This window comes from Barbus barbus, assembly GCF_936440315.1.
Source record: "Barbus barbus genome assembly, chromosome: 9".
Taxonomy (NCBI): Eukaryota; Metazoa; Chordata; class Actinopteri; order Cypriniformes; family Cyprinidae; genus Barbus; species Barbus barbus.
Genome location: NC_136737.1, coordinates 19,651,828 through 19,664,514, shown reverse-complemented (window position 1 = coordinate 19,664,514; position 12,687 = coordinate 19,651,828). Strand labels below are relative to the sequence as shown.

Here is a 12,687-nt window from a genome sequence, read left to right as displayed (position 1 = left end):
TGTGTGTGTGTGTATAAATATATAGGCTATATGATTCTACATCCCACTCTAGACTGTAAGGTAAACGATTCTGTATTTGTTCTTTACAACTGCATCAGAAAGTCCCAAAAGGATACAGCTACATCGACTTAAGAGCTCGTCTTCAAAACAGGATATGACATCATACAGGTCTGTATCATCAAGGATCCTGTGATTCTCTAGAGAGGAGGGATACTCACTGAACGCAGCGATGGCTAAGATCATCGTCACCACAATGGAGACCCACGATACCCATAATGCCTTTTTTCTGTAACTCTGAGCCTCGTGGGGTTTCAGACGCATACTGCTCTCCAGGAGCCCTGCTGAGGGACAGCGCTCAGTTAGCTTACGTCAGGTTATCTCTTCACAGCTCAGAGGAACTCAATGGGATTTATACACGAATAAGTCCATAAAGACACACTGGGGCTAGTTGTCACAATCATGTATGTTGATTTATAGCATCTAGTTCAAAACTGTCTTAAATCAGGATAAATTTTGTGAATTTTGTTCTCAAAACTGCAGTTGTAGCTGTTGTCCTCAATAGAATCACAATAGAATTCATTCAGAAAAGAACCAACTAATGAATGAGAATCTGCATAAGGCCGGGGCAAGTTCTCACATACAATTAATATCCTATATGCTTTAACTTCAAACTATAAATGAATTGCACTTTCTGCTCACCAAAACAACCGTTTGAATTTTTTTAATTTATTAATTTTCATTCTTTTTACATTTATTTATATATTTTTTTTTTATGTATTTTTTATTTAGCCTAACTATTTTTAATGTATTGCAATTCAGTTTAGCCATTAAATAGTCTCTGATACATTTAAATACATATATGTTAAAACATACTTTTAAAATTATAATTTAGATGGCATTTCATCTTTTAAAAAGGCATTAATCTCAAATCAGTCTTACTGAAACGTGTTAGGCTATTCCCATTGTAGACTAATTAATTACCACTGTATTGAATTCTGTATTCTTCTGCTATTTGTTTGTTTGTTTGTTCTTATATATTATGTAGGCAAGACTTTATTTTTTGTGTCTTTACAGAAACTCTGACTATCAGAAATAAAGTTCACTGGAGTAGCTAAACGTGACAACTTGCCCCGGGCTCTGCTTTATTTTTCCACGCAAATAAACCCATAAAGTCTGTGTCAAAAGTATTTAAAGCCAAACTCGTACCGTTTTCCTCCGGCTCTCCTATTTTCATCTGCTGCTCCATGTTGAAAGTATCTGCTTGGCTCGGATGGTGTCCGTTCGCAGGAGTCGATGCTGAACCCAACACCGCTGGATCCGGAATAGAAGCAGGACCGGGGTCTGTAGGACCAGCACTGGGGTTAGCAGCAGAAAAGGGGTCCGTCATGATGATAGGGTCCCGGGTTCAAATGATCGCGAGCATCCGAGGAATGTGACACCTGCACGCGAGCGGAGGAGACGCGACTGCTGGAGAGCGTTAAGCGCACCGCTCGCTCGTGCAAGCACACACGCGCTAATTAAACACACACACGTGCGAATCTCGCTTTACAAACAGACTCGCTCTTCCAAACGTTTAGAAGATAGATAGATAGATAGATAGATAGATAGATAGATAGATAGATAGATAGATAGATAGATAGATAGATAGATAGATAGATAGATAGATAGATAGATAGATAGACAGACAGACAGACAGACAGACAGACAGACAGACAGACAGACAGACTGATAGATAGATAGATAGACAGACAGACAGACAGACAGACAGACAGACAGACAGACAGACAGACAGACAGACAGACAGACAGACAGACAGACAGATAGATAGATAGATAGATAGATAGATAGATAGATAGATATTGACTGTTAAAGGTTGTATGTGTGCATTTTGAATGGAAAGTAATTACAAATAAAAGTAGAGGTGAAATTAGCGACATCTTGTGTAAAAAAGTCACTATTGCAGTTCTTTGCTGAACCCTAAAGGTCTGTTAAATTACAAATGTTGAAAAATTAAAAAGGGAAAATAAAAATACATTTGATGATATTATTAATAATATTCATAATTTATATTATATAATATATAAAATTATACACACACACACACATTTAAAATAAAAGTTATAAGCTTATAAAATCATCTAAGATATTAAAAAATTATAAATATAAATAAATAATGCATATTATTAATATTCATATACAAATCAAATTATAATCATATACATATAAAATTCAAATGATAAAAATGTCAAATTATAAATACATTTTCTAAAAAAAAGTGCTATCACAAAACAGCACAATTTTAAAATAAAACCCCTAATAAATTACTAGAAAAGCTACAAATAATGACATTACAAACCACAACATGAAACATAAACACAATAAATCCCCTTGCCTGCATGCACATCTAAAACACGATTGATAGTGTAGTAAGTGTAGTACTGTTAAAAGTATATCTAGCAGAACAAAGCACATTTCATGTGCTGCTTCTAGTATTCAAGAGTGTTTAGTAGATTCCCGATGTGTCTCTGCGCCGCGCAGTACCTCCTCCGTCCGCTTCGCGTCGCTGTCGCGCTCGGCGGCGTCCCCGTGATGTAGCGCGCGGTGCGGGCGGAAGCGGGTGGGATGATGGCGGCGGTGCAGCTGGGCTCCAGCAAATGGCTCTTCACCGGAGAACAGCTCGAAAACACGCCGTCCCGCCGCTGCGGAGTCGAGCCCGACCGCGAGCTCTCGTACCGACAGCAAGCCGCCAACCTAATCCAGGACATGGGACAGAGATTAAACGTGTATCCTTCACAAAAACAGCGGCGTTGCGAGAGAGTTAGCCGTTAGCACGCTTCGCTTTTGATCAAGCGAAAAATGTGGCGGATCAAATGCGACGTTTTAATGCTTTAAAATCCTCACAAACCACATGTTTGTCATAAACCGCGTGTTAAATGCGTTATAAAGTGTATTCTGGGGTGTTAAGTGAGTAAATGTGTGAAATAGAGGCGTGCGAATGACTGGAGTGTGATTCGGGGACTTAATGTTTGATATAAACAACATTTCAGGATTAAATCTATCCTGTTATGGTGTTGGCCTAATTTAATATACTTTTAATTATAATAATAGGGTTTTGGTGTATTTATAAAGCGTTTAAGTGTGGTTTAGACGTGACCGGTGTAAGATAATGGCTAAACATAAGATGTGTCTGTTGTACTTTGTTATTGTCTATAAATGTCGTTTTATGATTTTTTTTCTAGTTTATTATTCATTGCAATATCTATATTAGTGTAATTTGAGACTATGAGCTGTTTTGATGTGATTTTTAGTGTTATATTATGATTTATACGTATTATATTTTTGGATTATATGACATATAATAGCTTTTTTTGTAGTGTTTTTGTTCCTTGATGAAACTGTGCAGATCCCAGCTCACGATTAACACAGCAATCGTCTATATGCACCGGTTTTACATGCTTAATTCGTTTACAAAGTTCCATAGAAATGTGAGTATGCATTTTTTAATTATTTGGTTATGATTTGATTGTACAAAATGTTTGTATTTGTGTTGTTTGACCCACTAATGCTCAAGATCTTTCAGTTTTAATTGGCAGAACTAGACCAATACGTAACCCTGTTGTTTATTGATTTTTGTGTTATTTTGAGAGGTATAATACATCTTTTCTGCCTTCGATCAGATCGTTTCTCCCACCACACTCTTTCTGGCTGCTAAAGTGGAGGAGCAACCAAGGAAACTTGAACACGTTATTAAAGTAGCACATGCTTGCCTGAACCCAAACGACCCACCGCTGGACACCAAGAGCAATGTGAGTGTAGGGGCTCATGGGTAATGTAGTTTCTCCTTCCACTTTATTCGTTGCCATGGTGAGTCATTTTTGATAGATGCTTTGAGAGTTATGGCACACAGACTGGGAATCAGTCAGGTAAATGTATAAGCAGATGTTTGTACCATAGAGTTGATGTTTTTATGTAAATTTACATGAGGACAACACTAAGTGGCATTTGCAGGGGCTTCAATTTGCATGTTATTTCTCAGTGAAGCTGAATATTTTGTAGGACTGGACTTTATTTTATTGTTTTGTAATTTATTGGATCATTTTCAATTCAGATGGCCTGAACAATTTTTTGATAGATTATAAAAAGCGATTTTCACTTTTCTTTTCTTTTAATTCTCAGTGAAAGCAAATGGGGCTTACTTTGATTTTTCGTCATTTTTAAGAACAAAAAATGTTTATAATATTGATATATCATGAATATAAGCATTTTTCCTCTGTTTTTGTGAGCAGTCAAGCAGAACAAGTGTAGGAGCATTTATAATGAATGTTAACGGGGTTTTTTTTATTATTATGTTGTCTTTAAGAAAAAAACTTTTGGAATATGTGTAAAACACGATTAAATGTTTAAAACATGATTTATTAAAAATACAAAGCTAAAATAATACCCACAATGCTTAATAGGTGTCAAATAAAAAAAAAACAATTTTAATTCAAATTGCTGTATTAATAATTTTATTACATTGACCGCTGAAAATATTTTTGTTCCCTTTTTCTGAAGAGTCATGCACAATGAGGTTAGTAGAATTTATAATGAAAGTAAATGCGGCTCTTTGAATTTGCTCTCAAAAAAAAAAAAAGACTATACTACCCTCAAGGTTTCAAGGTAGAGACCTGCACTCCCGCAGGAGTACCGCGGGAGTACCACGGGATGCGGGAGAATAAAATTGTTTGCGGGACTCCCGCAAAATAGAAATTATTAATGTCTAAAACATATAAATTCTTATTTATCTGTTGCGCAAAAGCAAATGGAACAACTAATATTAACATTAAAATGATTAACATGCGCAAGCTAGACAGAGTTTCTATTTATAACACGTTTAAAGGGTAGCGCAGTGTAGCCAATCACAGACTCAGTTGTTGATTTCTGGAATGCAATGGCCAGTCAGAGGTGACTCACGGTGCTGAAATTACCTGCTCACGAATCGTCTCATTTTAATACATGAAGACATTGTGAAAGATTGATTGTGTATATGTTCATGTTATAACAGAGCTTAATGAGATCACGATGAACTTGAGATGTCAGCTGATAATAAAGGAAGCGCTGCTCGCATTTTGCCATGCCTAACCATGCTGGCAGCAGCCCATGCTTGATTTTCTGTTAAAAATTACAGTGGTTTGAATGTTGATGCTTAGCCTAAATAAATATTTTATCGGGAGCATTTATGCTGGGATGTTGTGGAGCTTAGGAGATGTTACAGAACCATTTCATGTAAATTTCTTTGATGTAAAGAAAAAAAATCTATATAGATTACTTTTATGCGGGCGGGCGCGGGACAGAAGCTTGCGGGAGCAGGACTGAAAAATCCATCCCGCGCAGGTCTCTATTTCAAAGGATAGTTCACCCAGATATGAAAGTTCTGTCATTACTCACCCTCATGTCGTTCCAAACTCGCAAGACCTTCGTTCATCTTTGAAACACAAATTAAGATATTTTTGATGAAATCCAAGAGCTTTCTGACCCTGCATAGACAGCAACACAACCACATTCAAGGCCCAGAAAGGTCGTAAGGACATCATTAAAATAGTCCGTGTGAGATCAGTGGTTCAACTGTAATTTTATGAAGCTACAAGAATACCTTTTGTTTACAAAGAATGCAAAAATAATGATTTTATTCAACAATCTCTGCTCTTCGGTGTCAGTCTTTGACATACGTTCACGACAGTAGCGCAATGCATGCGTGTGCATTCCTCTGCTTTCTTTGCACACAAAAAGTGTTCTCGTAGATTCATTAATCTGTGTTCTGAAGATGAACAAATGTCTTGCGGGTTTGGAACAACATAAGGGTGAGTGATTAATGACAGAATTTTCTTTTTTTGGGTGAACTGTAATATTATACACTATAAACAACAAAAAATGTAATTGATTGGTTATCATCGGATGCATTGGGACCAGACCCCTCTAATGAGCAAGTGTGATTGGGTTGATCCACAGGCGTACCTCCAGCAGGCTCAAGAGCTGGTGCTGTTGGAGACCATAGTGCTGCAGACACTTGGTAAGTTACAGGATCTTCTAATAAATCTGAGCTTTATGAAAGCAGTGAACGCATGAGTCCTGTCTAACCGGTGATTTTGTTTCAGGGTTTGAGATAACAATAGATCATCCACACACAGATGTGGTGAGATGTTCCCAGCTAGTGCGAGGTAGATGCTTCCAACTTTTGCTCTTAGTCTTTCTTCATCTCTTTCACTCTCTTTACTTTTTGCTTTTTTCCTTTCAACATTGATCATAAGTAATGTTTCTTGAGCAGCAAATCAATATTAGAATGATTTCTGAAGGATCATGTGACACTGAAGACTGGAGTAATGATGCTGAAAATTCAGCTTTGGAATAAATTCCGTTTTAAAATATTTAAGTTGGAATGTTATTTAAATTTGTAATATTTCACAATATTACTGTTTTTACTGTATTTTATTAAAAAAGAAAATTGAAACGTTAAATATCTTACTGACCTCAAACTTTTAAATGGTAAAGTATAATATAAATGTTTATTTATTATGCTATTGCACTTCCGATTTTTTGGGGTAAACTGTTACCTTTTTATTAGGGGGGAAAAAAAGTCAAAATGAATTGAATTTTAATCTAACATTGTCTCTCTCTATTTCTCCCCTCAGCGAGCAAGGACTTGGCCCAGACCTCCTATTTCATGGCTACCAACAGGTTGTTACCCTGACCCCTATTTGTTGCACTGCCATGGCACCCTATGACTTCCTATTAGGCAGGGTTCTCCTTCCTGTGTCCAACACCCTCTCGCGCCTGGGCGGGGTGTTTTGCTGCCCAGCCCGGTGCAGTGCGGTGTAATGTACGGAGGGCTTGCTGTTGGCGCAGAAGGTTGAATACACAGCCTGGAGTGTAGAGGTGCTAATAGAGATATCTTGATTGAGAGTGCATAGGTCAATAACTCAATTGGTAGCCTGAATATCAGCTCAGAGTTCAAAGGTGTAAACTTAGAGATCGTCACGGTAAGTACCAGAGAGTGCTTTCTTTTTCATGTTTCTTTTTGGTCTATTTTTTTTTTTCAGTTATTATTAATCTATCTATTATTGATAATAAATTTATTTATTTTTTTATCATTTATAATTTTTTTTATTTAGGATACTTCACTTTTTTTCAAAGTGGTTTTTGCTGTCATACCCTTGACATTGAGTATTTCTTCTTAAAATACATTTTTATATACTTTTTTAATGATACATTATTGATTTTTTTTTTTTTTTTTTTTTTTTTTTTTTTTGTGGTTTGACAACTACTTTTTGTTGTTTTAAAGGGATAACTCACCAAAAATGAATTTTCTGAAAATGTTCTCACCCTCAGGTCATCCAAGATGTAGATGGGTTTGTTCATTGGAACAGATTTGTAGAAATTTAGCATTACATCACTTGCTCACTAATGGATCCTCTGCAGTGAATGGGTGCCATGAAATGCCTTAGAATGAGTCCAAACAGCTGATTAAAAAAACCCATCAGAATCCACAAATAACCTAAACAAATCCAGTCCATCGATTAACATCTAGTGAAGTGAAAAGCTGCATTTTTAAAATAAACAAATCTATAATTAACCTTAAACTGTTGCTTCTGACTGTAGCTTCTGAGTCCATAATCTATAATATTGCTTTCTCCAGTGAAAAAGTAATTTTGTCTGAATCAGGAGAGAAATATGTGCAGCATATCAAGCACAGTTTACAAGTGAAAACAGTCCTATTTACTTCACCATATTTATCGACTGGAGTTGTGTGAATTACTTGTGGATTATTGTGGCGTTTTTATCAGCTGTTCGGACTCTCATTCTGACGGCACCCATTCACTGCAGAGGATGAATTGGTGAGCAAGTGATGTAATTGTGTTTTGATGAAAAGCAAACATCCACATCTTGGATGGCCTGAGAGGGAGTACATTTTCAGGAAATTTACATTTTTGGCTGAGCTGTTCCTTTAAAGGTATACTCCACCCCAAAATGAAAATTGTCAATATTCACTCACCTTCATGTTGTTCCAAACCTGTAAAAGCTTTGTTTGTCCTCGGAACACAAATTAAAATATTTTGGATGAAAACCGGGAGGCATGTGACTGTCCCATTGACTGCATGGTAAATTGCACTGTCTAGGTCCATAAAAGTATAAAAACATCGTCAAAATAGTCCATCTGCCATCAGTGGTTCAATTTGAATTTTATGAAGCGACGAGAACACTTTTTGTACACAAAGAAAATAAAAATAACGACATTTATTCAACAATTCATCTCCTCTCTGTGCCAGCGTAGCACCATTTTGAAAAGCATCCGATGGACGCAAAGTGCGTACGCTGTTCTCTGTCATCAGTAACGCATGGATTCGTATAGTATGTTTATTTACGCTTTGATTTGGATGGAAACAGCGTATCCATGCGTTCTGATGACAGAGAACAGCGTACACACTTTGCGTCAATGGGACAGTCACAAGCCTCCCGGTTTTCAGTCAAAATATCTTAAATTGTGTTTCGAGGATGAACAAAGCTTTTATGGGTTTGGAACAACATGGGGGTAAGAGATTAATGCCAATTTTCATTTTGGGGTGGAGTAACCCTTTAAGCGCCATTACTATTTACTTAATTTTAAAACTATTTTCTACAGTATTCTAATTGCTTCCTATGCTTTTTATCCTTAGCCAGTTAATTCAGGGACAATCCCCCATTGCGCTCTTGGGTACCTCCGGCACACTATTATTATTTAAGCTCCCTTTTTGAAATCCAAACTGCAACCTTTGTGTTAGCAACCTGAATCTTTAACCAATCAGGTGGCATCTCGTTAGCGAGCTTAAAACAACTCAATTCTGATTGATTGCATTGAAGTCTCATCTTCTATTGTCACCGTTTTAGTGACTGAAAGTTCATTTCAAGCCAGTAAGATGACTTTGAGCCGGTATGGTCATTAACGCAACAGGAAGTTGAGTTGCTGTTAATGCCCACTTGCTAAGAGACCAATTTCGATAGGGATTCAGAAACCCGGCATTGGTGTTGCTTACACTGATGCCACACTTTAAATGTTAATTGAGTTGATTTGTATTTTATCGATTGACTCTTTGATTGAATTGCATTCAATTTTGTTTTACAGCTGACCAGACAAATAACGTTCTTGCAAACACACACCTGACTGGATGATCAGCTTTGACATAATCATGATAATTCTGATGAACTAAGAAGAATGGAAATGAATTTAGGATTATGAAGTTAGGATCTTAGGAAAGCGTTTCTCATGTCTTCTGTTTTGTAATGGAGTGTTTTCTCTGTGTTTTCTGTCTTGTCTCTCTTGCAGTCTGCACCTGACTACCTTCTGCCTGCAGCACAAACCCACAGTGGTGGCATGTGTCTGTATTCACCTGGCCTGCAAGTGGTCCAATTGGGAGATTCCTGTTTCTTCAGATGGGAAACATTGGTGGGAATATGTAGACCGAGCTGTGACTCTGCAGCTGCTTGATGGTCAGTCAAACACAACTTAACCTTTTTACATTTCTGATTATATTGTTACCTAAAAACTGAAAAATCACTTAAATTAGAATCAATTAAAAATCTGTTTACTTAACATTGTTTATAAAGGAAGAATACTTTTGTTTTTAATTTATTTTACTTTTTTACATTTTATTTGTTTTAATAATTTTCTAGGCAAAATTTATCTTTCTCGAAGGGATGCATTTCAAATGTACATTTTTTTTGTCAACTAATTGCTGCAGTTGATTTTTATATATTAATATTCTGTATGTTCTCTGTTTCTGTAGACCTGACTCACGAGTTTCTCCAGATCTTGGAAAAAACACCAAGCAGATTAAAAAGAATCAGAAACTGGCGGGTATGTATAAATACCTTTTGTTTATATTGCAAAAGTTACACTAAATATAAAAAATCATTGTAGATTTAGCTTTTTAATAGCAAACAGTCAAGTAATGGACCAATTTTAAAGTCTATATTTGTTCTCATTTTAGGCCAATCAAGCTGCCAAGAAACCAAAACTCGACAACCAATCTTTAGACGGTTCCTTCCAGACAACTCTGAGCCAGGACAGTTCATTGATGGGGAGCATGTGTGACATCGGAGAGGGCGTGTATTCCGATGCATCCACCACTTTCCCATTGGATGGGGCATCGATGTCACTCAACGGCCTGTCGAACCTGCAGAGTTCTGCTTTCAGCTTTCCTGCACCAATTTCCCAGAGCGCAGACACATTTCTCGCGCTCCAGGGGGCACAGACGAGCAAACACGGACACGCCTCGGCAACTCTCGCCCCTCAGAAACTCACTCTAGAGAAATACCGCGAAAAACACGCAGCCGAATTAGAGCAAAGACGCAGATACGACGAGGAGGAAAGTGACCAGCATCGAAAACACGGACATTTATCTTCCGAACCGTCTGCATCAATCAGGGTGAGGTATTCCCAACAGCAGGTACCGGAGCGATCGTTAAAGAGCGGGTCGCTAAAACGGCGCCACCCTTCCTCGTCAGAAAATGGTTCTGCTAGTCAAGAAGAGCTGAAAATGAAGATCAAGGTTTCATCTGAAAGTAGTAGCAGTGGTAAGAGTCGTCACAGTCCTCGCTCGAGCCGTGAGAAACATCGCGAACATTCGTCGCACAAAACAGCGAGACACGACTCATCACACTCGCACGGTAGCCACCACCATCACCACCATTCATCCAAATCTCACCGATCTTCCAAGAGCCACTCCTCCTCTACCGCCGTATCTGTCAATCAACCTATAGGCCATGCCCAGTTGGCAAAGATTGACAGGAGGCTGGGGGAGGGGCAGAGTTCTGAGCCCAATGCTGCTTTAATAAATAACGGTCCACACATGGATTATGAAGACACTTTTAATATGCTTGATTCCCTATTAAATGCACACAACTTCTAAACTAGCGGAAAAACGGGCGTTATTACTTAAAACCTCAACAAAAAAAAAAACGTACGATTTCCATTCTTGAGCTAATTTTATGCAAGAATCACTCATCCGTTACATTATAGTCTCTCTTTGATTTTATCATGTTTTATCACTGAATTTAAAGAAAAAACTACAAAGTGAAGGTTGTAACAGCGTTCTAGTGTAAACAACATTTGCGAATTTACGATATTAAAACCTTATAGAGCTTGCTAAACAGAGATTGTGAAATGCCTCTGGCAGTTTTAATCAGTTTTAGTTGAAAAAACGCAATGTGATAAAGTGAATATTTGTATGTTCTTCATGCTTGATTCACAATGGTTTTTGTTTTTGTTTATCAAAGGGATGAAAATAGAAACGTGTGACTGTTTACAAAAGGAAGGTGCAGATATCTGTTCACTGTTATTTGTATCGATATATCTGTCTAATTATATTTCACGAATGCTCAGGTTTGAAGTTTTCTTAAAGGCGCAAAATATAAGCCGAAAAGTAACTTCCCAAAATTCTAGTTGAAATTTCGCAACAATGCCTGTACACATTATATCGCTTTCCATATATTGTAAATCTTAATGTACTGTAAAGTTATCTATTTTATGTTACCCTCTGTTAAAAAGCTGAACTGATTACATCATTGTGCCCAGGGTCCTTTGCGTAGTCACTGTTGCGTCTTACGATTTTGAAGACCTTATGCTTGTAATTTTTTTAGTTTTTTTGACTCTTTACAGTAGTGGAAAGCAAAATGGCTTTTCGGCAAGAAGAAAGTGGGAAATCTGTTTTGTTTCGTGTGCCAAGTTTGAACGGTCAAGATCGTATCCCAGAATTCTCAGCTGATCTGTTCTGTTCAACGTGGTGTATGTCGAGCCTTAAAACTGTATGATAGAGATTTTAGCAGGTTGTGTCTATCTGTCCCATTTCCTACAATCTCAGTATTTAAGATTTGATTTCTGTTCGTCTTCTCCCCCTGTACTGGCTGCTGATTCTGATTGGTTAATAAGTGGGCTGCCATTCAAACGAACCAGCAGTCAACTTCCTGTTCTCTGTTCGGGGCTCTTAAACCGTTTTAAGAGCAGTTTGGATGTTTATAACAAGGAGAAACTCACTCTAGATGTGGCCTAGACTCCTGTTGTGCTGTTTTAACCTCCTTTCATCAGATACCAAAGGTTTGTGCCTCAGCGTTTGCCCACTGTTGGAACTGTGAAGCTTTTAGGTTTCCGTCGTTATCTTATTTGGAATGCCACAGTTCTTTATTATAGAATTAGATCTGAGTCTGTATGGATGATGTTTTGGATTGTCTAATAAACATCCAAGAAAATTGCTTATCAAAATGCATCGTCTTATTACTTTATTAATGGTTGTAAAGTTTTTTTATTGTGAGTTGATGTTTGTCAAATGTTCGTGTAAATGTAATTCCAACTAAATTGCTTATCAAAATGTCTTAATTTTTCAAAATATGTTATTAGTTAGAAAGTTTAATATGCATTCTTAATGTCAATTAGTGATAGTCTGATTAGGCCTATGTTCTAGGCTACAGTTTATTTTAAGAGTAGTAATTCAAACTAAATTGAAAGTATACCTGGTTTGGAAACTACTGAAGTTTATAAATGTTTTGATGTCTGATTTTCTTGAGGAAAAAGCTAGTTGAGTAAAAGAAAATATCACCTTGCTCATTCAAAAAAACGCAGGTTTTGTTCCTCTATGCAAGCCATATGCTTACACAGCTCCCTATGAACAATGTTTCGAA

At 37.2% G+C, this 12,687-nt stretch overlaps 2 protein-coding genes across 3 annotated transcripts in view; one reads left to right on the top strand and one right to left on the bottom strand.

The window, feature by feature from the left end:
• The window catches only part of LOC306875306 (transmembrane protein 163b), a gene marked incomplete at its 5' end in the record, with an annotated part of 37,260 nt that extends 35,873 nt beyond the window's left edge, over positions 1-1,387 (bottom strand). Inside the window, 2 exons of the mRNA XM_079425774.1 lie at positions 219-341; positions 1,207-1,387. Coding sequence (XP_079281900.1) covers positions 219-341; positions 1,207-1,387 — 304 coding nt within the window. The remainder of the gene's footprint in view (positions 1-218; positions 342-1,206) is intronic.
• A 1,219-nt stretch (positions 1,388-2,606) lies between these two features.
• Positions 2,607-12,373, top strand: LOC306875349 (cyclin-T1-like). Of its 2 annotated transcripts, none has more exons than XR_013784731.1 (9): positions 2,607-2,783; positions 3,404-3,485; positions 3,678-3,806; positions 5,989-6,049; positions 6,135-6,197; positions 6,669-7,016; positions 9,338-9,501; positions 9,798-9,868; positions 10,002-12,267. XR_013784731.1 is itself a non-coding variant. In XM_079425851.1 (9 exons), the coding sequence occupies exons 1-9, from the start codon at positions 2,623-2,625 to the stop codon at positions 10,920-10,922; spliced, it is 1,698 nt and encodes a 565-aa protein (XP_079281977.1). In that variant the 5' UTR covers positions 2,607-2,622; the 3' UTR covers positions 10,923-12,373. The 2 variants fall into 2 exon arrangements, 1 of the variants encoding a protein (XP_079281977.1); XM_079425851.1 differs by having other exon boundaries at positions 6,669-6,714; positions 10,002-12,373.
• The last annotated feature ends 314 nt before the right edge of the window (positions 12,374-12,687 follow it).